General features: G+C 51.2%; 7 protein-coding genes across 7 annotated transcripts; 3 read left to right on the top strand and 4 right to left on the bottom strand.

The window, feature by feature from the left end:
• Positions 1-167: 167 nt before the first annotated feature.
• STEHIDRAFT_90053 (tricalbin) lies at positions 168-7,609 on the bottom strand. Its single transcript, XM_007298287.1, has 22 exons — positions 7,331-7,609; positions 7,114-7,254; positions 6,921-7,063; positions 6,178-6,867; positions 5,850-6,115; positions 5,497-5,780; positions 4,944-5,440; positions 4,800-4,866; positions 4,083-4,745; positions 3,730-4,001; positions 3,543-3,660; positions 3,425-3,487; positions 3,253-3,365; positions 2,519-3,189; positions 2,339-2,450; positions 1,205-2,280; positions 1,039-1,143; positions 746-955; positions 603-670; positions 490-548; positions 321-405; positions 168-259 (listed from the first exon to the last, which is right to left on the bottom strand). The coding sequence occupies exons 1-16, from the start codon at positions 7,533-7,535 to the stop codon at positions 2,050-2,052; spliced, it is 4,536 nt and encodes a 1,511-aa protein (XP_007298349.1). The 5' UTR covers positions 7,536-7,609; the 3' UTR covers positions 168-259; positions 321-405; positions 490-548; positions 603-670; positions 746-955; positions 1,039-1,143; positions 1,205-2,049.
• A 1,949-nt stretch (positions 7,610-9,558) lies between these two features.
• Positions 9,559-11,533, top strand: STEHIDRAFT_152077 (uncharacterized protein; the record flags this gene model as incomplete). Its single annotated transcript, XM_007299002.1, has 13 exons — positions 9,559-9,611; positions 9,674-9,708; positions 9,773-9,944; positions 10,000-10,061; positions 10,128-10,225; positions 10,281-10,393; positions 10,428-10,450; positions 10,516-10,653; positions 10,723-10,738; positions 10,805-10,871; positions 10,950-11,002; positions 11,084-11,387; positions 11,468-11,533. The coding sequence occupies 13 exons, from the start codon at positions 9,559-9,561 to the stop codon at positions 11,531-11,533; spliced, it is 1,200 nt and encodes a 399-aa protein (XP_007299064.1).
• A 141-nt stretch (positions 11,534-11,674) lies between these two features.
• STEHIDRAFT_90050 (WD40 repeat-like protein) lies at positions 11,675-15,167 on the bottom strand (the record flags this gene model as incomplete). The annotated part of the gene is made up of 6 exons (XM_007298286.1): positions 11,675-13,098; positions 13,176-13,880; positions 13,938-14,061; positions 14,129-14,562; positions 14,634-14,801; positions 14,880-15,167. The coding sequence occupies 6 exons, from the start codon at positions 15,162-15,164 to the stop codon at positions 11,884-11,886; spliced, it is 2,931 nt and encodes a 976-aa protein (XP_007298348.1). The 3' UTR covers positions 11,675-11,883.
• Positions 15,168-15,446: 279 nt separating this feature from the next.
• STEHIDRAFT_47232 (uncharacterized protein) lies at positions 15,447-15,918 on the top strand (the record flags this gene model as incomplete). Its single annotated transcript, XM_007297985.1, has 3 exons — positions 15,447-15,520; positions 15,590-15,628; positions 15,729-15,918. The coding sequence occupies 3 exons, from the start codon at positions 15,447-15,449 to the stop codon at positions 15,916-15,918; spliced, it is 303 nt and encodes a 100-aa protein (XP_007298047.1).
• Positions 15,919-16,342: 424 nt separating this feature from the next.
• Positions 16,343-16,761, bottom strand: STEHIDRAFT_127541 (DUF1909-domain-containing protein; the record flags this gene model as incomplete). The annotated part of the gene is made up of 4 exons (XM_007299001.1): positions 16,343-16,409; positions 16,472-16,494; positions 16,566-16,691; positions 16,753-16,761. 4 exons carry the CDS (start codon positions 16,759-16,761, stop codon positions 16,343-16,345), a joined length of 225 nt encoding a protein of 74 aa, XP_007299063.1.
• Positions 16,762-17,038: 277 nt separating this feature from the next.
• Positions 17,039-19,508, top strand: STEHIDRAFT_117731 (uncharacterized protein). The gene is made up of 9 exons (XM_007299000.1): positions 17,039-17,129; positions 17,273-17,504; positions 17,584-17,598; positions 17,674-17,740; positions 17,810-18,033; positions 18,106-18,166; positions 18,372-18,589; positions 18,714-18,949; positions 19,009-19,508. The coding sequence occupies exons 2-9, from the start codon at positions 17,372-17,374 to the stop codon at positions 19,270-19,272; spliced, it is 1,218 nt and encodes a 405-aa protein (XP_007299062.1). The 5' UTR covers positions 17,039-17,129; positions 17,273-17,371; the 3' UTR covers positions 19,273-19,508.
• Positions 19,509-19,516: 8 nt separating this feature from the next.
• On the bottom strand, positions 19,517-25,072 carry STEHIDRAFT_90044 (uncharacterized protein; the record flags this gene model as incomplete). The annotated part of the gene is made up of 13 exons (XM_007298285.1): positions 19,517-20,427; positions 20,490-20,660; positions 20,728-20,943; positions 21,014-21,177; positions 21,240-21,398; positions 21,451-21,554; positions 21,615-21,997; positions 22,064-22,239; positions 22,304-22,527; positions 22,580-23,619; positions 23,689-24,295; positions 24,361-24,781; positions 24,873-25,072. The coding sequence occupies 13 exons, from the start codon at positions 25,067-25,069 to the stop codon at positions 19,598-19,600; spliced, it is 4,692 nt and encodes a 1,563-aa protein (XP_007298347.1). The 3' UTR covers positions 19,517-19,597.
• Between the last annotated feature and the right edge of the window lie 79 nt (positions 25,073-25,151).

Genomic DNA, 25,151 nt, shown 5'->3' with positions numbered 1-25,151 from the left:
CTGCGTGAGGCCAGTGAGGCATTTATACGCTGACCGAGCAAACGGTTGAGCCATTTCCGCGCCTCGGCATTTCGCCATTGGCTGATTTCCAATCTGGACCTCAGATGTGAATCTCCGTGGCGCGTGACACCCTCTCTTTTCCGCTCACCGTGTGGCGCGGTTCAAGTGGCCCAGCTACCCTCAACCTACAAGATGATACCTACACCGGACACCTCACATCTCACTAAGGATGACTTTAATCTTATATACGAGCCAGCTGGTGATCTCAAACTCTTAACTGCTCTTTAACTCTTCACTGACACCCGGCTTCTCACAATTAGAAGACACATTTTTACTCCTCGATGCTCTCGAGAAAGATGCAGAAGAGTTGAAGGCGATGATGCCTTTAATATGTCTTGAAATAGGGTAGACCATTTAAGTCGCTGGGATCTTCGAAGAGCTGACATGTGCTCGTATATCTCGCGCTTTTTCTCTTTTATCGGACGGAAGCTCTGGTTCTGGTTGCGTCTCGAGTTTCATAGGCAGCATTCTAGGATCTTCGAACCCATGTCAGCTTCTTTGTTCTCTATTATATGCCTTATAGGCTCATGCAAATGGTACAGTATACCTCTGCACCGACATCAATCCTCACGCGGCTTTGTGCACCCTACAGACGGGCCATCAGAACAAGGTAATTCCACCTCCGATGGCACGAGTGTCACATCCCTATCCATGAACAAGAACTCACCATCCCATCCTCTAGTAGATTCTCCTCAATCCAATCATCACATCTCTCGCCCAATCACTCCAGCCTCGTCTCCGCCACTCCATCGATATCCTCCTCTTCAACCCTCCTTACGTCCCTACAGACACCCCTGAAGCTGACTCCGCACAACTTGGGGCTAACATCGCTAGTACTTGGGCAGGCGGGACAGATGGTATGGATGTAACGAACATTTTATTGGAGCAAGTCGCTGTCAGTCTACATCCCGACCTTCGAACATATTTCTCCATATTTTGTCCAGAATCTGACTTGCTCGTTTGGGCTGCGTTGCACAGGATCTTCTCTCCCCGAACGGCCGTTTCTACCTCGTCGTGCTCAAGAAAAACAACATCCCCGAGATTCAACATCGCATGCAAGAACGATATGGTCTCCAAAGCGAGGTCGGTCTCCTCTTTCTTCCTACCTTTGCTTAAAAAGCCAGTCCTCTGATCGGTCGCACAGATCGTCATCCAACGTCGAGCTGGTCCCGAGCACCTCTTCATCGTCCGCTTCTTGCGATAACCCTTTCAACAGTGCTCAGGCCTGCTGCTAGTGATTGGTTTAGGAACTCAACACTTCCCACGCCTTGATTGAAGGACGCTCTTACCCCTGACCGATTGATAAAAAAGGCGACCTGTTATACAGACAAAAGAAGGGCATACTGTACTGTACTGAATATGCGACTACGGCGTACTAACACAGACCAAACTCGAGGGAGAGAGAAGAGAGGGGAAAGAAAAAGCAAGAACAGAACGAGCACGGTCAGCATGAGGATCAGAAAGGAATAGTGTCCATATTCTGGAGCTGGCAAACGAATAAACTGCCGCAGAGTGGGAAGTGTAGGAATGAGAGTGATAACTAAAAGAAAATCGGAGTAGTAATAGCATTTTGAGAACTGGAACAAATCTCGGGTTGCCCTCGATGTTGATGGTGATTGTTTGGATTACGAGGAATGACTGGTTCATCCTCATTTGACTGAGATAGATGGTAGGCAATGGTGATAGCGGAGAGCAAAAGGGGAGAGGAGAGGAGAGGAGCAGTCCATTTGTTTGATTTTAAAATGGTGGGGATACTGGTATGGGAGTGGGAGTGGGAGTGGGAGGGGAAGTGGGTAATGCGTATAGGACAGATGGAGATGAAGATGTAGATGCAGACGGGAACATGAGGCTCACGTATCAGAGTAGTGGTAGAGAAGAAAAAGAGAGAAGAAACTAGGAGGAGAAAAGAAGCGGAAAAATAAGAAAGAGTGCAAAAATATAGGAACGAGTAGTAAGAAGCATTTGCGAGTAAAAGAGAACTTGAGCTGATCACTCAGCATCCGAGCCAGCACCCGGATTCGTCGTCCTCCTCCTACTCAGGCTGAACCTCGACGGCGACCCGAGGCCTGGCCTCTCATTCGAAGAAACGGTGGACGGACGGCCAAGAGGCGCGGTGTCTGGGTCGAATTCGAGTCTCAGACGGAGAAGACCTTGGCCTTCGCGCAATTCTGCGAAGACGTCGGCGGAGGAGATACCTGTGGGCTTGATGTGTTGCCATATCTGGAGAAGAAGGGTGAGGATGTCGAGTCGAAGAACATATAAGCAGTATGAGACATACATCGACGTCGGCCTGCCCGAGAAGCTTGTCCTTGCCCAGCGTCTTGTGGTCATGAATCCAGATATGAAGCTTCGGCGTCAACGGACTTGCGCTAAACGTGAACGACTCGTTCCTATATGCCCAAGCAACGTCAGGCTACACTCAACGACGTACCAAACACATTGAAAGAGAAAGACTTACCACTCCGGCGCAGCCGTCTTGACATGCTTCGTCTTCTGCTCCTTATCGCCACACCTCACCACCGCATAAGGCTTCACATCCCCCTGTCCCAAATCCTTCGCGTCCAACACCGTAACCTTCAACATCCCCGGCTCCACCTTACTCCCGTCAGTCAGTTGTCCGTTCGAAGGGAACGTCGTTCCTCCTCCGATCATATGTTCCGACTGTCCCACAGGCTGCGACATCTGCCCATTCGGTAGATTCAGTATGGAGCCTCCGCTACTCCCACTCGCTGCCCGCATATGCGTGACCTGGCCATTACTCTCCGGCTCCATATCCTCCACGATCGTCCCGTTCTTATCTTTATGTTTGAACACGCCCGTGACGCCGTGGAAGACACCCTTCCCAGCACCGATAGGTAGGGCCCCGATCTGGGTCATGGCCCGTCCGGCGGTAGAGAACGTGGAGGTGTTCTTGCGTGACTTGGCGATGATCTCGGGCTGGAAGAGTAACGAGAGTTTGATCTCGCCTTTGGTGCCATGCTTGGGCGTGGACAGCGGGATGGTCCGCTCGAGAGCGTTGAAGGGCTCGACTTCTTCGAGGTTTATCTTGCCAGAGCCAAGGGACTTGGCTTGTTCGAGCTGGTTCCAGTCGAAGATTTCCACCTCGAAATCTGCACCCACTCGTGATGGCTGATGAAAGCAGGATCAGCCTATATGGCCCAAAAGGTAGTAAGGAGTAAGGATATTACGTACCACAGATACGGTGAAGTCCTCGTTCCAATCTGGGTTAAGCGTCTTCTTCTTGGTCTGAGACTTGAAGACCCTCTGTCCGTTGAGCGTGAACACAGCGAACGGATCTGATTTGCCTACGATTCTAATGTCAGCTTGATGACCCACATTTCACTGTGCGAAATCAGCAACGTACCTCCACGGTCAACCGCCCGGATGTCGTGGCCACTGAAGAGGACAACGCGTAACAAGCCCTGGTCTAAAAGTGGACATCAGAAAAAGCAACGTGGGATAATTTAGGGAAAGAAACATACTGTTGATACTCTCGCGGGCCTCGAGCACGACGGGACAAGGGACATAACGAGCCTCGATATTGATGACTCCGATCGTGCGTTCGTCCTCATCCACCAGATGGAACTTCGACGCACCATCCTACATTTCGTCGTAATAATTGGACGTTAGCCCACAATATACCGAAATAGCGAGAACAAGAGCACGCACCAAAGTCTGCTGCAAGAACGGCTTCGCATCGCCCTTCCACTCCCCAATAATCTCGTCCTTATCGCCCTCATCCGCAACATTCAACCTCAACCACACGCGACCGAAATCGAGTTCCTTGAGGAATCCTTCGCCGACATGCTCCCATTCGGCTTTATGGCCCGGAGCGCGCGCAGTACTAAACGCAGGCCAGTACCCGTCGTCGAGAAGGACCTCGAGACGTGCCTTCTTGGTGAGTTCGCCAGACTTAACGTTGAAGATGATGATGCCGGATTCTGTGCGCCAACAGCGGAGACGAAGAGTTCAGCGTCATAGGAAAAAAGAAGAAGAAGAAGAGGGCGAAAGATAAAACCCACGATGTGTCAACAACTCCTCCTTACTCATCTCAATCCCGACCTCAGGCTCCTCCTTCTCCGTCTGTCCAACCGATCCATTCGCCGTATTCACCGTCCCAGTCGTAGCAGCCGACCTCCCCGTCCTGCCCGTCTCCGTCGTCTTCACAGTCTCCACCGTCTTGACCGTATCGACCGACGCTTTGTCTTTCGCGTGCCCTTTGAACCCAATCGGCCTCGTGGCCGTAACCTTGCCCGGCACAAATCCATCCTCAGCCCCACTGACAGAACTGCTACTCGCACTATCCTCCGCCACATCCCCATCATCATCGTCCGACCCTACATTGCCCACCATCCTCTCCAACTCATTTGGTCCCATAGCGAACTTGACGCCCTTGAGGTTGAGAGCCGGAATGAACTCGGCAACGTAGTGCAGTTGACCCTTGAACGTTCCGCCGCGGTCGAGACGAATAGCTTCAGCGGCCGATTTCTTGCCAGTGGAGGCGAAGCGGTATTCGGATTCTGCGGAGTCTGGGATTTCACTTGCGAGTTCGTTCACTTTAAGTTCGACGGTGCCGAGGGAGCGGTCCTTGGTGAGATGTTGATAGTCCATGGTCTCTAACAGCATGGTTTCGCGAAGGGTGTGGACGGGGATGTAGACGATCTGGTCCCAGACGGGGTTCAAGTCTAGGATAGAGCTAGATTAATATACAGGTCGCGGATACTTAAATCAGTACTCACTGTTGTTGATGACCTCAGTCCTGGCCTGGACGGTCCCATTGATGAGCACACGGACATACGGGTCACTCTGTTCGAGAAAAAAAGGACAAACAATCAGCGCCTGTGCACCAATCAGCCTACATCATAGAAATATCAAAAACGGACCTTGCCACCCAGCGCCGCCTCCACATTCTTGACATCCGTCGCCTTCTGCAACCAAAGCCTGACCACACCAATCGGCGGCGTATAATGATCCGCTCCGTGCAAGCTGCCCGCCATATTCAGCGGCTTCCACTCTGCACTCAACCTCACTCTCCCCGTCTTACACCCACTCAACGGCCACCAATCCCTCCCGGCCTCCTTCTTCGCTTCCAACAGATCCTCCAACCGAATGCTCGCATGCCCAATGACAGGATCCTTAAGGAAATCGCGGTCGTCGATGATCTTGATGGTGATGACAGAGGAGGCACGGTCGGTACAGAGGTACTCGGTGGCGGATTCCCAGACGGGTTGGAGCGTGTGGCGGACTTTCGGCGTGCTGTGGATGGAGGAAGATTGAGATCCAATGTAGACTTTGCCGAAGGGGTTGAGGTCGGTTGTGTGGACTTTAGTGGTATCGAGGTCTTTGGCTTGGTGCATGACGAAGCGGACGATTCCGACCTCTGATGTAGGTGCACGGTTAGTAAGTGAACATGTTTCTCGGTGGGTCGAGACGTACTCGAATCAGGCAATTCCTCCACTCCGGACTCGTTGACCTGGGGCGTCAACACAGGGAAGTAGTGAACGTCGAACCGTAGTGTTCCCTTCTCCTTTCCATCCTTCAGGATAGGTAGCTCAAGGTCATCCTGAGTTGCATCTTCGGCCAAATTCCCCAACTCAAATGCAACAGAGCCGAGCTCAGTGTTCTTCCGGTGCTCATTGTAGTCAAACACAGTAAGACAGAGATTGTCAGCGAGATTGGTGACGAGCAGGAATTTCGTCTCGTTCCAGGTTGGGTTGAACCTATTGCCCATGAACAAATCGTGTGAGTGCCGTAACCATAGATCGTCAGAAGGGGTAAATAAGACTGACGTATTATGTTTGTACTTCGTCTTCGCGAGCTCTTCACGGTTGTTGATGCTGAAGCTGACGAACGGATCAGGGGTACCGCCTCCGATCTTGTTGCCCTTGATGCTACGAGCAGAGTGAATTGTGACCTTGACAACACCAATCGCGGTGTCCAAAGGAGCGCCAGAGAGCAGTTGCTCGAGGTTGAGGGTAAAGACGTTCGGGTCGTACATCATTGGCCCAAGGATAGAATGCGTGGTATCGCGAATGAAAGACGAAAGGCCTGGGATCTAAGAAAACCGAACGACCTGAGTAAACGTAGAACAGACAGAGGTATACTTGTCACGCTCACATTCGCAATGTCGAAGCCGAAGGTCTCGCCACCGATGGGCTTGAGCACATAGTCAATGACCGGCTTCTCAAGGAACGAGAGGTCGACGATTTGGATGTGCGGGAAGTTGGTCATGAACTTCATCCGGATGCGCATGAGTCCGCTGAAGGTCATATCCTCGACCAAGATCGGCATCCCTGCTGTCGCTAGTCCCTTTCCCACTCGGATGGTCAAGACTACCTTAGGGTTGCTCTTCGTCGCCTTCTGACGTGGCGTCATATCCGAGTCGTCATTTGGAGTGAATGAGAACTTCCAATCCATCTGGACAACGTCGTCGGGGGTTTTCGTAAACGTGCCGACGGAGTCTACTCGGGGCGCTTTGCTCCCGAGAGTGAAACTGCTAAGGCGCAGCGAGTCGAGGAATGGTGGACAGTTGGTACTGAGAATTTGGTCAACAGAGGATACGATGGTAGCAGAGAGAACGGGCTCGTAGATGAGCCAGAAGCGTTCCAGGAAGTGGTTGAGCCATTCGGTGGACTCTGTATTGTTACTGATACGAGTCTTGACGAGTTCGCGTTGGATGTCATCGCGCGCTGCTCGCCGAACGCGGACCATAGAAGTCGTGTAATATGTGTTGCAGAAAGCAAGTAGAATGAATAACCATCCCCAGCCGAAGCCGAAGCGAGTAAGGAAATGCGTGGTGAAGACAGACTGACAGGAACAAGATTGGTCAGGTGCCACGATAGATAGATGATTACACGTACGACGATGATCACAGCTGCATTATGATACCACTGACCATAATATTGGTCAGAAATCCAGGCATTGTACAAACGGGTATCCTTGGCATCTTCATCTTCAGGGGCTTTGTCCAGGTCTGTGAACGCGCGCCATCCGACCTTGTACCCTGTACAATATTGAGCAAGACAATTGCATGCCTTCAAACGTATCACTTACAGTCTGGTATAGCTGGCGCAAGTGCTGCGGGTATTGCGCCTGGAGGCTGTGCGACCCCCTCAACGCCCTCCTGGGCAGCCTTGTCCATGTCCTCGATAGTAATTGTAGGCATGACATTATCTGCGCCGGCAATGGGAACCTCTACAATTGTTCCGGAACATGAGCATGGTTAATCAGGGATATGGCAATATGTGCAATGCCGAGGTGATAAATATACCTTTACTAGCGACGGCGTCCTTGTTCGTGTCTACCACGCTCTTCAGTTGGTCACGACCTTTGCCTGCAGCCGCAGCCTTCTGCTCTGGGGTTGCGTCTGGGTCGAAAGTATGTACGGTCGTATTTCCTTTCTTTGCGTCCTCGCGAAGAATATCGTTGGCTTGAGTGGCTGCCGATGGGCCGTTCGAGGGCAGCGACGACGCCATCGTTGAGAACGGCGGCGAGAGAGACAGACGACGATAATGGGATGGGGAGATAGAGTGAGCGTGAGTGGTGGAGCGGAGAGAGAGAGGACGAGGAACGGAAAGAGCGTGTTGTTCCTTCGAGAGTTGACGATGACAGGCGCTCTCGACGGCGCACTGTATTTTTGGCACTTCGGAATTTGACGTCACCACCCCTTTCCCTATCCGGCATTCGGACTTCCCCGAATAGCCCGCAAAGGGAAAGAACAATCATTCATTTGGACTTGGTTCCTAGCACGTCCCACCACTTGCCCTCCTCGTACCTGTCCGGGTCCCCATGAATTTCGCCGCTGACGCACTCAGGCAACCTCAGAGATACGGGCCATAAGGGCCATATCGTCCTTGTCTCCAGATGATGCCATCATCGTACGTTGCGAAGTGGCCTCTCCTTGCGGAAGACGCTCAAGTGATATATGCATTTGCATAGCAATCCGGCCTTCATTACAACATGCCTGAATAGCATGGTTCAAGTCCCCGAATATCCCTATGTAGCGAAACTGTCACTTTAAGCACAAGCTTCCATAATTCGGGTGTTTGCCGAGTTCAATTCGCAGACTATCTGTTCAGAGACCAAAAGTCGGCTGGTTCTAAACCTCTCCTGAGATAGCAAAGGCTACATGTCTTTCTCGATGCATTGGAGCCTGCGGTCGCGATGGGCGCCCGACCTGCTATGCAGCTTTTCATGCGATTATTCCCAGTGCTTTTCGGTGGACGCTAGTCGATGGCACTGCGACAGGAGGTATGATACGGTAATCTCTTTAGTCCATCTACGACTTCCTTGCGACGTCTGACACGGCATCCCCACTCGACATGTGAATGCATGTTACGGATCGACGGGCTCCGACTCGATGAATCGATTCCCGACTTGGCGGGTACGGCCAAGAATTCACAGACTCAGATACTGAAGGTCATACGTCCAGTGTAATTCACCTCCCCAGGTCGAGAAAGTCAAGTTTGTCGCCTATCTTCCATCGACTTACATGCACAGGGCATTGCTCTGGAGACAAAATGTGTGTATAAACCATTTACACCGCTCACGTCCATTCACCATTCCTTTCTCTCAATCCGTCTCTTTTTTTCCACTTCCCCTCCTCCTGAGAAATCACCCTGATATCGATCTGCTGCTCGATGGCCTTGAACACCATCATATCAATACAGAGTCGTAAAGGTCTGTCACTTGGTCTCCTACTTTATAATTTAGAGCGCTGAAAGAGACGTGTGCAGCATAGTAGGATGAATTTGAACCGTGCACAGTGCCGTTCAGGTCTGCCACTTTCGCCTGTCCATCATGGCGCAATCGCTGGGCATGCTTCCTCTCAGCTAGGCCGTACCCATCTATTTTCGGTTTACGCCTTCTTTGTCACCAACCTTTGGTTCACTGGTCAAAGCCGGTCAGCGGATCTGCTGCAGACAGAGTCTTATCGAGGAGTGAGGTTCAGCCGTCTGTTTCGACAGAGTGGTATAACCCACGAAGACTGGATATATCTTCCCATGTTTGCTTCGATGATATGATCGTTTGCTTTTCACTGCCTTCAGTTACCTCGTCGAGAAGCCGCTCTGAATCGTCTAGGCTGTCCAATTGTCTGTTTTGCAAAAGGCCGATGAGAGAAACGCTTGATGTGCAAGAGGACGTATCAAGATGTCTGGGGTATCTCGAATACTACGATCATGCACTTTAGCTTTCTAACACTGCTATGGAGGTTTTGTCCCATGTATTGTGGGGCCCAGCAGCCCAGCACTGTTTCTATCTGTTTTGAGCGCTAGGAATAGAACGAAATCAGCTACTCCATCTTCGAAGCCTTGTAGGGTTCACGATTTCACGGTATGTCCTGGTCATGTGTCTAAATTGTGTTGTAGGTTCTATAGCGATAGTGGGTGCCTCTATGTTCTCGAACCACACCTTTGCTTATAAGAAGACTGCTCACTGCTGCAGAGCCAGATAACACCTGGACAAGCTTGTTCGATCTGAATCTCTCCCTCCGACGCCATGTCTAACTCAACACAGGTGTCACCGGCGGATGCCGAATTCTTTTACATCTCGTCCGTCGTGTTCTTCAGCACTTCACTCGTATAGCACGCTGAACCAAGCATTCTCAACATAGTCTTCTCGGCAATTATATCACCCTGTCGTCAATCTGTAGGTATCGGTTAAACTTTGCCAGCATCCTTACCTTCGACTAAGGCCGTGCACTCCCCCTCAGCACTCTATGTGTACGACGTACTCTCAACACTCCCCACAGAGGTGGTTACCGTCTGGACGAAGCCGTTGTCTGTTGCCTCTGCGATGTATATCATGAACAAATACAGTTTCCTGCTGTATGTCATTGGCAATTATTTGATGCTCTTCACGAGCAACATCGCTTCTCCTGCTGGGTAACGTCTTGCCCTACCGCCCTTCTTGATATTCTTTGTTGAACGTGTGTAATAGGTGCAATGCGATGGGATATATCTTCAGTGTCCTCTCCTCTGTCTCTCGTGTCTTAACAAACAGTACGTTGTCAGGTCGTCGCCGCCTTGTACGATTCACGATTCAATCTGACATTCTATGCTCCGTAGGTCTATACGCGCTTCGAGTTTATGCTCTTTACAACAGGCATCGTGGAATCCTGGCTATCCTGGCCTTTCTGATTATAGCTCAGGCTACCCTCAATGTGGTAAGAAAATATTGTCGCGAAAAGCGATGGATGGCTTATTACCCTCTACATGAAGCTCATCAATATAGGTCTTAGTTTTCACACATCAACAGATGATCTCCTCACTACCGGTCTTGTCAGTGGGATCAATTCATGCATCTTCCTCTCTCGCATCATGCAAGTAGTCGGGTAAGTAAAAATATTCACCTGCTCCGTGGTGCAGTTTCCTGACCCTCACTTACAGATGTATGTCTTCTGTGTTTTCACTCTTTCAAGTCTGTCCTGATCGATCGGTCTACTGGTTGTAACAGTGGACATGGCGACAACCTTCCTCACTCTGATCTTTGATCTTGTCGTCTTTATCCTGACACTGACTAAGACATATCGCCACATCAAGGATATGCAAGAATTCAAGCAGATCAGCATCGCAGAAGTGATTTTGCGAGACGGTCAGTATCTTCCTAATTTCGTCGCCATCTCTTCATGTCTGCTCACCTGGCCTATCTCTGTGACTACAGGAACGGCATATTTCTTGTCAGTGGGCGAGACCCAGCATCGCTCATGGAACGCACTAATGATATACTGCCATTCTTTCCCTAGGCTTTCTTTCCTGTGTGGTAGCGCTGCAGCAGTACTCTCCGTGTATTCTGTCGCCACCCAGGATATGGTATGTGCACATCACCTCAACAATCGTAGCGGCCTCTCCAAGTGCTTCATCTGGCCGCTCACTTACCTTGTTTCCCAGAGCTTGGGTTCAGGCGCCGCATTCTTTCTATTGCTGCATCCGTACACGATCATGTGCGTAGGTCTTCCCTCAGGTCATGCCTATAGGGCCCCAGGTGGTGGGTTACTAACACCGCCTTTGCGAAACATCGTCAGGATCCCAACAATGCTCATCAGCCGACTATACCTAAATCTGCGAACCTTCCAGGACGGCGATAGTGACAACGCCGTGTCACCTCACGCGCACAGCGCACTCAAGTTCGCGTCGACTCGTATACTCGGCAACATCGGCGCTCCCTTGAATAGCCTCGATGGGTCCGAAGAGGAGCTTGAATATCCTGGCGACGGAGAGGTCGATGAGCACCATGTCATTGGTGGTTCACATGCCGATTCGAATGACCTCGGGAGGAGCTTGACCATTGACAATGGCGTGGCTCAGGACACGACTCTACTACCTGTGGTGCGCTCGAGCTTTGTCTGATTTTGTCGGGGCTAAAGAATGTTGGATCTGATGCTGAGACCTGATGTTTGAATCCATAGGTTTTCGGAAGGGATGGACAAAATGGCGGTCTTGATATCGAGATGATCCCTGGTCCAAGGCTCTAGCACTACCTGGAGGCCGAGTTTACGGTCGTCTCACAAATGCTCAAATGAAAATTCAGTCGGCATCCAGACGTACTATATCGAACGAATGTGCTTCAGTCCGTTCCCAACTATTCGAATTCGGATTGTATATGTATTTAAGTCGTGTAAGCGCTGTTTATTTAGCGAAGGACATACGACGAGCCTTCTTCCTCTATCTTATTAGCCCGTAGCCCCTAAGCCAGACTTTGTTCGCAGGCGGCTGCACGCTACACCTTGAGACATCATATCGTAGCAATCCCCACAGTAGTGATCGTATTATACATACCAACGTGCAACATAATACGCAGAAAAAACTACTTTTGATCCGCCACCTACGAAACTCCATACTTCGGCTTGAAATACGCTGGCGGCAACTTCGCCAGCACATCCACCAGCGGCCTCTCCACAACCACTAACTCTCCCCTCTCTAAGAACCCGGCGTACAATATCGGCCGGTAATGCGTCACGAGCTTGAAGTTGTCCTCTCCTTCTCTTTGTTGTCCTGGTTGCCCTTCTGCGACTCCTTGGGTGGCTGCAAGCTGGTTGGCCTTGCGTCTTCGCTTCTTGTTGAACCCTGACCAACCTATCGGGGCATCGAGCTGGACTTTACATATCCATGTCGCACCCCACATAAACAACACCCCCGCACCCATCGAGTTCGTCCCGGCGCCATTACCATCTGGAGCGACAGCAACGCCCAACACTGCATCATGCAACCCACTAAATCTCCTCGGCAAGTTCTTACAGAACTCTCTTGCCCAGCCGGGGAACGTTTTCCGCTCGACGTCGTATATCTCCATCGTATGGTTGGGGAAGATGAGAACGAGGAGGGAGGAGCCACCGTCGAGAGAGGGAGTGGTGGATGTGGGAGTCGCGAGGTGTGCGTGCGGTTGATGTCCGTTTAAATGCGGATGCGAAAGAGGATAAGACTGCGACGAAGAGAACGGCGAAGGCGAGAACGAAGAGAAAGTCATGGCTTGCACTGGTAATGCGAACGAAGGAAGGAGCGCATGATGCTGGATGGAATCAAGATTGAAGATATGCGTCAGACGATGCGAATCTGTCGTTGCGAGCCATTGGCCGTCTGGAGAGACGGACATGCGTGATATGGTGCCGAAGGATTCTTTCAGCTTGCTGGGGTCGGTTTCTGGCTCAGAGCCGGAATCGCTGGCGTCACTTCCTCCTTGGACGTCGGCTTCTGCCTCTGCCTCTACCATCTCAATATCCCCTAGGACAGACGTCGCAGGGGCTGTCGGACCAGTTTTACCCTTGCCCTTGACGACTCGGGAACCCATGAGTGAAGATGTAGTCCGGTGATGGTCGAACCGACGAAGAACGCGCGGGCGGCCTGTATCAATTCCGAGGTCGACGACGAGTATATATGATGAGGAGGTGGTGGCAAGGACGAGTTTTGAGGAGTCGGGAGTGAAGAGGAGGGAGGAGGCGCCGGTTGGGGTAATAGGCTGAGAGTTGGTCTGCGGGAGATGGGATTGGAGGATGGCCGTGAAGTCACGGATGCGTTTGGGTTTCAGGTCGGATGTTCGGTCCTGTATCAAAAAATTAATCAAGGTCAGCATTCGGCTTCCAAAACGTATGTCGCTGCTAGTGGAGGGTAAAGACTCACATCCTCCGAAAGCGCGAATAGCTTCGTCTCATACCAATCCGCGACCGCAAGCCACTTTCCATCGTCCGAAATCGCACTTGACACAATATTCGTCCGCACATTCAGATCCATCTCCAACACCATCGCCCAGTTTCCCTGCCCCTCGCCTTCCAACGGGAATCCTCCCTCCTGTCCCTGTCCCAATCCCATTCCGACCCCGGCCCCCGAATCATAACCCACCGTCTTCGGCAACCTCCAGACCACGACCCCCCTGTCCCTCGCCAAGACGACTAGTCGTCCTCCTCTAGCCAACCCCACCGCGCTCCTACCATCCGTCCCACAAGTATACCCCACCCTCCTATGGTAAGCGTCCTCAAATGTGGACACCTGACTCGTCGCAAGCGGGTTTATGGTTTTTGTTCTGGAGAGAGTCGTTTGGGAGGGCGATGAGGCTGGAGAGAGAACGAGTGACATGTCGAGGCCGCCGGAAGCGAGGATGGGTGAGATGTTGGCAGGGTGGGGGTGGAGATGTGAAGATGTGGTGGGTGGAATGGGAGTATAAGGAGGCCAGATGGCGAGGGCGCGGACGTCGTGTGAGTGCATACGTTTAGAGGTCGATTGGACCCATCGGCTGGAGGAGGAGAGGATGGAGGTACCCGTGGTTTTGATGAGCGTGAATTGGGTCGTTTTTTGATCGACGCCGGAGGAGTAAACTGTTGTTCCGTCCTGTAGGAATTTGTCTAGGTCAGTCTGATGCGTAGGCGCTGAGCGTATAAGACGTACATGTCCGATGGTGAGACAAAGAACGTCCGCTCCGTGGGCTTGGAAACTTTGTAACTGGGTACATGTCCTTGAGTCCCAGAATTTTATCATTCCCATTGAGTCTCCCGAGATGATCGTTCCATCCCTGTATACGACACGCCACACTCAGTTCCTCCTTCTCTGGCAGTTCAAGATACGGGGGAAAAACGCACCCAATAACGGCAACAGTCCAGACCAATGTCCTCTCACCCCTCACCTTGTCGGTTCCCATCTTTTCCAACACCCTTCCACTAATCACATCCCATTTCCTCAAACTACTATCTGAGCAGCCAGCGACGATCCACTCGTCCTTCCACTCGTCTTCCTCCTCATCACTATCGCTATCACTCTCATCGTTTCCATCTACACCCGCCCGTGGATTCGAAGATGATTTTCTTGTGGATTTTGGCTGAGGCGGCAGGGGTGGGCCCCAAGCAAGACTCAAAATCCTAGACTTCGAACGTTCGAGACGACGGTGATGGTCCAGCGTATCATATTCGAGCGACAGGATATGGATCGAACCGTCTTCACAGCCAAGAGCAAGCATTGTAGAGGCGGCGTTGGCGGCCACGGACCATATAGAACCTCCTTGCGAGGGAATGGATCTCTGAATAATTGGGCCACACCGTCAGCCACATTGAAAAAAGACAGTAGAGGGAGGTGTGAAATGTAGATTACCCGTATACAGTTCCGCTGAAGATCCCATTCTAAGAGTTCACTCCCCCCGGAGGTGCTGAATAATCTGAGGTCATTGATAGAGGGTCCTTCGTCTCGAGATACAGAGTCTGGGTAGCGAAGCGTGAAGACTAAAGAGTCGATTTTGGAGTCTATAGGACCAACTAATGTCTATAATAATCGCACAAAAGAGCCAGTCCACAGTATAAGTTTCCCTAAGGTCGCAAGATAGTTAATAATGAAACGCACCTGCCGAACGACCCAAGCCTGCGGAGCCTGAACCTCCCTCTGATTTCCCGTCCACTCATAAAGCTCGATATTTCCATTCGCTCGTCCTACAGCTAGTGTCCCTACCTTCGGGATCTGAGTACTCGTTCCGTTGGCATTAGAAGCTGATGACGATTTGCTTTTGCCTTTTGATTTTTTGGAGAGGGACGGGAGAGGAAGGGGCGGGAAGGCGATGGATGTTATGGCGGAGGGTGAGTAGTCGACGAAGCGACACCGGTGGACGGCCAGAGTGGTAGATTCACCCATCCTTGCTTATATTGACTTGTTAAAAATATTGTGAACAATGAGAGAGCAAAAAAGGTATTTACGGGGAAAAGGGAGCTTGAAAAGAGCAAGGGACCCAGTGAAGAGGCGCGACGCGACTTGAAATTTCTTCACGATCGGACTCTTGCAAGCGCGTCGACTCCGCCGGATCCTCGTCTCGTCCTCTTGTTCGTCTCCTTGTAAGTTACCTTCAACTTGCTTCCTGCCCCTCTGTTCACGTCAACGCCAATCCCTATCTCGTTTAATTCCGTCTTTTAAGCCAAAATGTCGATGTTCGGACGTTCAGCGCCTCCCTCGGGTTCCGTCAACCCAGAGCGGATTGAGGCTGCCATGGTAGAGTACGTCGATTTCGTTCACAGTACTTCCTACACCATGTCGCTGACTGATGTCCATGGACTTCTGTGTAGATTGGATATGGTCACGGATACATTCAACCGCATCGTCTCGTACGCATCACGCATCCTCTCCTCTGCTCTTTCAATCGCACGCGACCTCGTTAGACTGACTGACACTGCGTCACATTTACATTCGTGTTTTAATACATAGAGCGTGCCATTCAAAATGCATCAACACACGGTATATGGAAGGAGACCTTAACAAAGGCGAAAGCGTCTGCATAGACCGATGCGTCGCGAAGTATTTCGAGGCGAACAAGAAGGTCGGTGAACGGTTGCAGGCCGTCGGAGCGAGTTCACAACAACAGTCCGGCGGTGGTCCTGGAGGGTTCGGTTTGTAGGAGCCGAGTTTGGGGATTCGCATGGACGTTGGTTTTTAATCTCGAGGTTCGTGTTTCTATTATCATACGTGCGGAGAGGAAGCTGCTCGATGAGGCGGTCGGTGATTGTTGACTGAGCTTCTTGTGTTGTAGTTCACTGACATCTCTGTTCAGTTCGCAGGACCTTCCCTTCATGCTTTGATTACTACATTATTTATGTGCCTTTAGGCCTTAGTTTGCGCTACGCCACCTCTACTCTGACATAGAAAGATCCACGGATGTGGGATTGCAACAGCACGTGATGGATGAATGGATTAAAAGAGAGAAGAGTGATACAACATCTAAAAGGAAACCCGTAAATTCCTGAAAAAGACCCACAGCAAGAACCAGAAAGCGAGAAAGATGCGATGTGATGCGAGGCAATGGGGTATGGGTGGTGAGGCGGTTAATTGGCGCCGGGGAAGCACTCGGCCATGGTTTTCGAGTGCTTGTTCTGCGAGTGCTCCTCGAGACTGTCATGAACGACATGCGATTAGTATCGTACCACAGTGGAGATGAGTTCAAAGATAATCACGCAGGGGCACGGGTGGTGACAAGCTGATAGGGAACAAACAATAATCATGTCAGCAGCTGAAGATGTGTCGGTCAGAAACTAGCAAGAGACGTACGAATGGCTGTCTGCAGACTTGACAGACAATGTTCTTAGCGGCTTCGTTGACCTTTGCCTGGCTCTTGGAGCCCTTCGCGCCGTTCTTGTCCGCGTTCCTCTCCCGTTTCTGCTGGGCCTTAGCTCCCTGAATTACGGTGATGAATTATCAGTATAAATCCTGCACGATTGGTGGTACAGGGCCGTACGTTTCCCATGACTGAAAATTAGGATGAGAAAAGACAGTAATACACAACGAGTAGAAGGAGCAGAAGACAGCAACAGCAAGGAGGACAGCAGGCAAAAACGAGTAGGGGCGGTGCACCGCCACTGCAAAATCTTGCAAAACTCGATTCGGCCACGGGCCGAGACTAAAAATAAAATATCTGTGCCACGTGGACGGTGTGCCCCTGTGTGATCAATTCGCCATTCTGAGCTGACTGACTCGTTTCGGTCGCATTCTCCGCCACATACCCGAAAAAAAACAGTGGAAAATGTGTTTAGTAGTAACTTCAGGCCGCCCCCGACAGTCTCGTTCGACCAGTCCACAGTCGCGATCGCCAGCTAGGCCCAGTTGTCGTCCGAGGTCAGTCATTCCCCGTCCTTTCTTTCTTACCTTTAGAGGCATCTCTCCATCCACCGCTTTGCCCTCCCCTTCCCCGTCTTTCCCCTGCCTCTCCCCTTGGCGCACTGCTAACCGCCGGAACCATGTCACCACACGCTGCACAGGTAGAATCGAGTGCCCAGCCGCGCTATTACAGTACCTATTCTCCGTCTCCGAACCTGTACAAACGTTCCCAGTCTTCGACTCCGACGAGTATCAGTACGATGAGTCTTGCCAATGGCGATATCAAGGCTGCGAGGGCGAAGATTGCCGCACAGGTCAAGTTTGATATCTTGAAGGAGACGCAGGCCGACGATAACGCGAAGCATATTAGACAGGTCTCGAGGAGCTTCATATGTGAGTCATCTCTTTCGGGCGTCCACTGTTGAGATGATTAAATACTGAATCATGAATTGTGGCGTGCTTGTACTTGTAGCGGATACTCTTACAGGTGACTTCTTACAACCTATCTCCAGCTATGGACATGATGATCCTCAGCTTTGATCCCATCAATCTTTTCTACCAGTGCCCACTAAGGAAATGTACGATTACGCCGTGCAGGGTTCGCTCGGTGACGCCGTTTACCATGAACCGTCAGTCTCATCCCTCTCCCTCATGTTCCCTTATTGACATTATCATTGGCAATGCTTTTATACCTTCAGCTCGACGCTAGCCCTCGAGGAACACATGGCCAAACTCACCGGCAAGGAAGATGCCCTCTTCATGCCTTCCGGCACGATGTCGAACCAAATCGCCCTCAGGTCGCATCTTATGCAGCCACCTTATTCGATCCTGTGCGACCACAGAGCGCACATCCATAGGTACGAGGCTGGCGGTGCGGCGTTCCACTCTGGTGCTGCCGTTCATGCTGTCATACCCGCTAATGGTGAGTCTTACTATTTCTATCTTGAATATTCCCGAGCTTTTGGTATTTATGATTGGGGTGTGTGTTCGATAGGTCATCATCTTACGCTCGAGGACGTTCAGGCTCACGCAGTTCTCGACGATAACATTCATACGTGAGTTATCGCTTCTTGTACCTATAAATACCCCCATTTATCTCTAATTTCAACGCTTGATCTCCGATTTACCCTACACGTCACTCCGCCACACTCTATCACCTACCTTCATTTACTTTTTCACCGCCACTCCCTTTACCCAATCATTCCCACCTTTACCACGACCACTTTACTCACCACTTACCATTTGCTCCCCATTTTACAGCGCCCCCACTCAAATTGTTGAACTCGAAAACACTCTGAACGGGACGATAATTCCCCAAGAAGAAGTCATCCGCATCTCCGAATGGGCCCACTCTGAGGGCGTGCTCATGCACCTTGACGGTGCCCGGATATGGCACGTCTCTGCTGAGACGGGCGTTTCGATCAAGGAGCTCTGCGATCCGTTCGATTCGGTTAGTCTGTGCTTTAGCAAGGGGCTTGGTACGTCGTTCTTTTATATCTTCCTTGTGTCCTTTCCCCCATACCATATCTTTCTCACAATGTCACTTTTATACTCTGTTCCCTGCTCGACACACTCAACTAATCACATCACCATCTTAAACAGGCGCGCCCATCGGATCCTGCCTCGTCGGCCCCAAGAAGTTCATTCAGAAAGCTCGCCACTTCCGTAAGCTCTTTGGTGGTGGCATGCGCCAGACTGGGCTCATGGCCGCCTCTGCGGCCTACGCCCTGACTTATAATTTCCCTCGATTGGTGGACGTGCATCTGATGGCGCGCCGGCTTGACCAAGGGTTGAGGGAGATCGGGGTGGAGGTTACGTCGGAGGCGGAGACTTGCATGGTACGTCTCCCGCTCTGTCTGCGTCCGGGGTGCTGTGCTAATGTTCCATTATCTTGCAGGTCTTCTTCGACCCCTCGCCCATCGGCGTAAGCTATGAAGAAATCGTGGCCCGCGCCGCGTCCCTCCCCGACCCTATCACCATCGGCGGTTCGCGTCTCGTCGTCCATATACAGAACACGGACGAGACGATCGACGATTTCCTTGCGCTCATGAAGGAGTTGGCGGAGGAGAAGATTAAGGCTGGTTTCGTGAGGTCTGAACCGGAGGTGAACGGGAAGGCGAATGGGGCGGTGAAGAATATCTATGTGAAGGTTAAGCACTGAGTAAGGGTTGGGGTTTGAGTTTGAGGCGGAAGTTGAGCGAGTGAGGAGAGGGCTGAAGCAAGACTGCTAATTGTGGCGATATACGGGTGGATCTTAAACGAGTTAGCGAAGTAAAGGAAATGTGAAATATCTTTATCATGTAATGTTCCTGTGCTGTTCATGTTGTGCTTCATAGAATGTCTGTTAGACTGGACTGTATGAAATTGGTCTCCACTCATCGAGAGCATGCAGTTGCTTTATACTGGGAACCATATGCTTTTCAGACAGACTGAGTCCCCCGTCTGGTACAGTATCTACAAACCACAACAACAAACTACCTCTCCCCTCACCCCTTGCCAACGTACTTCTGCTTCTCATACTCTTTCCAAACCCCCTTCAGTACCATCTTGCCGCCCCCATCCAGCGCCGAAATCATCAACGCGTCCCTCGCATGCTCCCCCATAATCCCACAGAGCACGAACAAGCCCGGCATCAACTCTTTCCTCATCTCGCTAGAGAACACGCATAGCGGATCGTTGACGACTTCGATGTAAGCTTGGAGGACGTAGGCAACGTGTTTGCTCAGCGGACGAGCAAGGGATTCGGGCTTTTGTGTATCTGTCGATGGCGCCGAAGTCCCATGTGTGGCATTATTGGTGTAGGTGCGAATGACGCTTTTAGTGGAGAGTGTGGTGAGCAGTCTCGCGAGTGCTTTTGACTCTTCGGGCCCGAGGGGTCGATCTGATGGATTGATCCATTGGGGAAGACCAGATACGACGAAGGAGTATTGCTTGCGGCCGAGTTGAGGGCGAGGTGTGCGGAGGGTGAAAATGAGTCGGCGGAGGATAAGGCAGAGATGTGGAAGTGTTGTGAGGACAAGATCACGACGGAGACGAATGAGGGCGCTAATGATTGAAGTGAGGAGGTGGAACGTTTCGGGATGGGTTTGGGGGTCGTGGTAAGACGTTGACGCGCTGGGGGAGAGGAACTTGGAGAGGAGGGTCCAGATGGCGGGAAGGTTTGAGGAGCGGATCGAGGCAGGGTTATCAGAACATTGCCGATTGAGCAGCGTCAGGACTTGATGCCGAAGAGATGGTGATCCAGAGTAAAACTTCTCGTCATTGACGAATGTATCGAGGCATTTCGTCATGTAGGATTGTACCACTTTCATTGTGCCTGTCCAAACCGCCTAGTCAATACCAACGTAGATATGCGTACCACAATGAACAAGCCCGCACCTTCGGGAGTCTCATGCAGGAGCAAGGTAGACAGATGGACTAAGCATGAGAGATCTTGCTCCGATGTCCCTGGTGCTAGAGACTCGGACACGAGGTCCAATACGAACGAGTACTCAGGGACAGACAGCCCTCGAGACGTCCTCGCCACATCTTCATCGAACTGTGTTTGTTCTGCGGCACCATACCATAGAACATTAGCATTATAGATAAATATGAGTATGAATAAAGGACGACTCACCCTTGGGTTCGCAGAGTCTCGAGAATAGCACATAGGCCGCGACGATGGTCCCCAGTTGAGACTCCCTATCCTCAATGCAGCAGTCAAGTTCGCTCAGCATCACGGAAAAGACCGCTTTACACGTCACGATTGACATAGGTTGGGATTGAGTTCCGGAAGACGACTTCGAGGATAAGATATGGGCTAGTTTTTTCCCAAGCCCAGGGGAAGGTACGTCTGCGTCCAGGCCAGAAGGCCAGAACAAGTCAGTGAAATGAAGCAAAGGATGGGATATGACGGGACATACCTGAACTACCCGTCCACTTCGCCATCAGGACACATTTACACCAAGCATCCAAAGTCTCCTCATCGAAGACCTTCTGCGCAACGACATCTTCAACAGCGGGCCTTACACCCTCTGTAATATGGTGCAACAGCTTCTGAAGTGCTGACTGAACAGTTGTTGGGAAGCTTGGCGCACAGCAGACGGATTCAGTGATCACCGTGCATTAGAGAACGAAGGGTGAACTCACCTCGAATAGGTAAAATCGCTCCGCAACATTGCAATCAAGCCCAGTGCACTCTTTTTTTGAATCGATGACTGGTCATGGAACGGTATGCGTGTCCAGCATTCGATAACATCTAGCAAATGCTTCCCTCCATCCTCCTTTTCGGCCATGCGAGTGACAGTCCTGTAAACACGTTAGTCGTCAGAGCACTAAAATCATGCTAGGATACACTCACAAGAGATGAATCTGAATTAAATCCAAAGTAACGAAGGTATGCGTTGACACATTGGAAAGCGCACCGCGACTCATGACAAGATGTCGCAAATATTCTCCGAGGAACTGTGGTGCGGCCCTTGTCAGTACTCCAACTGATCTCATAATTCGGGCATGAAACAGTACCTGGTGGTCGGCGGCACCAACATGAACGAACGATCTCAACAAAAACGTACGTATCGATGCCAGTAAGACCTCCCGGCCAATGATCGCATCCCCAGCCTCACTGTCGTCTGCCGGAGTCAGCATGACAACGCCATCCAAGGCCACAGCTCTCTTCAACAATTCACTTCTCGCCGACCGAGGGACGTACTCGCTAGGCGCGTACAAAAGGAATGAGTACGCGCTCGCAGCATTCCTGACCTGCTCTTCCGTCAAAGAGGCTGACTTTGTTTTTTTAGACTTCTTGGAGGTTGACTGAGAAGATGACGAGTGATGAGAGAGAACCTGTGAAACATCGACAGAGTCTAGGGAAGCTGTCCTAGCCGTTAGAGTGGACAAAAGCGCAGCTACGGACGTTCATATCAATCAGCTCTCGGCTACAGGATATACGACGCAAACGGAAGAGAACGTACATCGAAGATTTGACCTCTCCCAGAAATCCGCAGAGCGAAGGGTTTCCGTCAAAACTCCCGCGGGCGTCAGTCCTGGTCCGTGTGGCGCCGGCGCCACGCTCGTCTGGGATTTCGTACCGCTGATGGTGAAGAGAATGTTGACGAGCTTCTCGCGTTGCTCCGTGGATGCGTAGACACTGAACAAGATTTGAATTACATTTCGTGAGTAACAAGTTGATATCGTCGTGTTGAACAACTTACTCGAAGATGTCCAAAAATCGGTCCATCACCAATCGTAAGAGACCAATGGCAGCCAAAGAGGCACCCTCATCTCCGTGACTCAATTGTGAGGATCTTCCGGACCATTGCGTGCGACTTGGTGTCGATTGGTAGATGATCCGTTCAAGTTGAGTCAGAGCATGTTCAATGAGGGGCGAGCGGTGAGCAAAGGCTGGGTGTGATGCTCGTTTGAACAGGGTACGGAACTATGAGGGACGTTAGTATGAGGAGGAGTCACCTCTTAAGTAGGAAACTCACTAGTTCGAGCCTCAACTCTGGTAACGATCCATCGTCCCCTACCGTGTTCAGCATCGCACTTTCAAGGGCCGCATCCTCAACCAGATTCTCTTCGTCACGCTCGCGCCCGGGGTTGACCACAAGATCCGCAACGCCCTCAACTGCATAAGTTAATCTCAAGCTGGCCGCTGCAACGACCTGCCCTGCCCACCCCGATTTTATCCCACCTTCCTGACCAACAACTCTCTTCCGCTTCCTCTTCTTCCCTCCCTCTTCTCCGTCTACGTCGATCTTTTCCGCATCCTGCCCTGCACCCACACCACCTCGAATCGCATCCCTCATGAACCCTCCTGTACTTTTCCTTACGACCGTTCTAATCGTCTCCGCTACGTCCTCCGGGACGTTCCGCATGGGCAACAAGAGGAGAACAGATTCTACAATCCTCCCCTCCAAAGCAAAGCCAATCGCCCACGCCTCCTTACTTCCCCACTCTTCACTTCCACTACCTGCAAGGTCGTCCACATCCATGGCATCGTCTTCGTCCAGGTTCTCGGATTTTCTCCTCTTCTTTTTCTTTTTCTCTGTTCCCGAACTCGATTCCGCAGCCTTCACGAAACTATCCCATGCTCCTTCCAAAGACCCTAATACTTCTTCTGCGGTGCTGAGAGCTTGGCCAGGGGTTATGAACGTTCTGCATGCTCTTGACAGTTTGGAGAGGTGATCGCGCGAGAGACTGGGGCTCATTGATAGAGCATGATAAACATTTTCTGGCTCAGCCGATTGGGAAATGATGGATGTAGAGAAAGGTGGAGTGAGGGCGGCAAGGAGGCGGGCCAAGTGGGTCGGGAGAGTACGTGTTTGAGTGTGGTAGTTAAGGATGAGGGAGAGAAGGGTTGATGTGGCGAGGGATAGAGACTGTGGTAATTGAGACGCCGAGGTGTTGGGAGAGGTCAGGGGAAGGATGATGATGGATGACAGGATGGACGGGACGGAGGAGTCGACTAGGTCACGGTCGATTCGAGAGATGGCGCATAGAGATTCGAGGGCTCCCGTATGCAGTCCTGCGGTGCGTTCCATACAAAATCATGAGTATAGGACATCATATCGAGCGCACGGTGAAGATATTTTACCTATCTCTTCATATGAAGTAGAAATAACTTCTACAGCCTTTTCAACGAGTTTTTTCAGTGATACCTCGGCCTCGTCCATCCCACCCACAAATAACCTCTCCCTCTCAACGACATTCAACAGTTCCACCCTCGTACGCCACGCCAGCACCGCTTCGACCTTATTTGCACGCTTCTCCACTTCCTTCAGAGCACCCTCACAGGCTTCAAAAAAGCCGAACGCCTTGCTCCTGACGTCTGTCACGCCAGCCTCTCCTGCTCCAAATAACGTCGTCCTATACTTGCGAAGCGCAGATGCGAAGGACTCAAGAAGATGGGGGAGTAAAGGGAGAGATAGCTGGGCCTTCGAGGAGCAGAGTGAAAGGAATGGCGAGAAGAATGACGGGGAGGACGAGGACGAAGACGAAGACGAGCTTTCAGAAAACTGTGCGCGAAGGGTGTCAGGGTTGAAAAGGACATCGGTCCCGACGGTGTAAATCTCGCGGAAGAGGGATTCCGGCTTCGTTGTGGAAGTGGCTCCTTCTGTTTCCCGAGTGATAGAGATAGATGTTAGCTGTAGAGCTGAAGAGAGCCAACTTTCGAGGTGAGACTGGGTAAAGGTCTGGTAAAGCTATTCGAAGATAATGCGACTGCGTTAGAACATTTTAGAAAAGTGAACGAAATGCTGTGACATGCCTTCCGTTTGCTCGATATGTTTCCTAATGAGCTCCGGAATGCAGAAACAATCATACTGCCCATGACTTGCAAGTCCTCACTTGTGCTCTTCTCCTTCGCTAACACGCCCACAAGCGCTCCAAAACAGTCCATCAATGCGTCCGCAGTGAGCTTGCTGACAGCAAGGGGCCATAGTACCACAAATGCGCGGTTTGAAGACTGGTACAACTTCCTCCTCTTCTCCTCATCCAGAACTTTGGAAACTGAAAGCGCCAGGAGAGAAACGATGATGGGTGCGAACGGTGTTCGATTCAGTAAAGGTAAAAGCCATGATTTGTATAACTTGATGTTTTCGTGAGGGGAAGCGGCGTTGATAGGATATAGAATATCAGCTAAGAGTGACCAGTATCGAACATCGACTACTGGGTTGGAGTTGGTATGTCTGCTCTACGGCAAATGTGGCGAAGCCCATTGATACAGACAAAGCATTCAAAAACTTCCGCCACAGTGAGACAAATGCAAGAAAAACTTACGGGTCATGACTCCGGTCTTTGAGGAGACGGGTGAGGATAAATTCGATGATGTATTCGGCTTTGGAAGGTACAACGAAGGATGGGGTATGCCATGCTTCAAGTGCGATCTCGATTTTGGCGGGGTCTCCCTGCTTGGGTGGGTCGACTGGCGCTTTGAGCCCACGAACGAAATTTTGTGGAGAGTCGAAATAGGTCATGATATTTTTGAGGTGCTATGTAGCATGCGTAGGCATCGTCCAAGACGGTGAGTAGAAGGAGGAACGGGACTTGCCAAAATCT

The sequence above is a fragment of the Stereum hirsutum genome (genome assembly GCF_000264905.1).
Source record: "Stereum hirsutum FP-91666 SS1 unplaced genomic scaffold STEHIscaffold_1, whole genome shotgun sequence".
In the NCBI taxonomy this organism is placed as follows: domain Eukaryota; kingdom Fungi; phylum Basidiomycota; class Agaricomycetes; order Russulales; family Stereaceae; genus Stereum; species Stereum hirsutum.
Note: the sequence above shows the minus strand (reverse complement) of the source record. Positions and strands in the feature narration are given on the sequence as shown.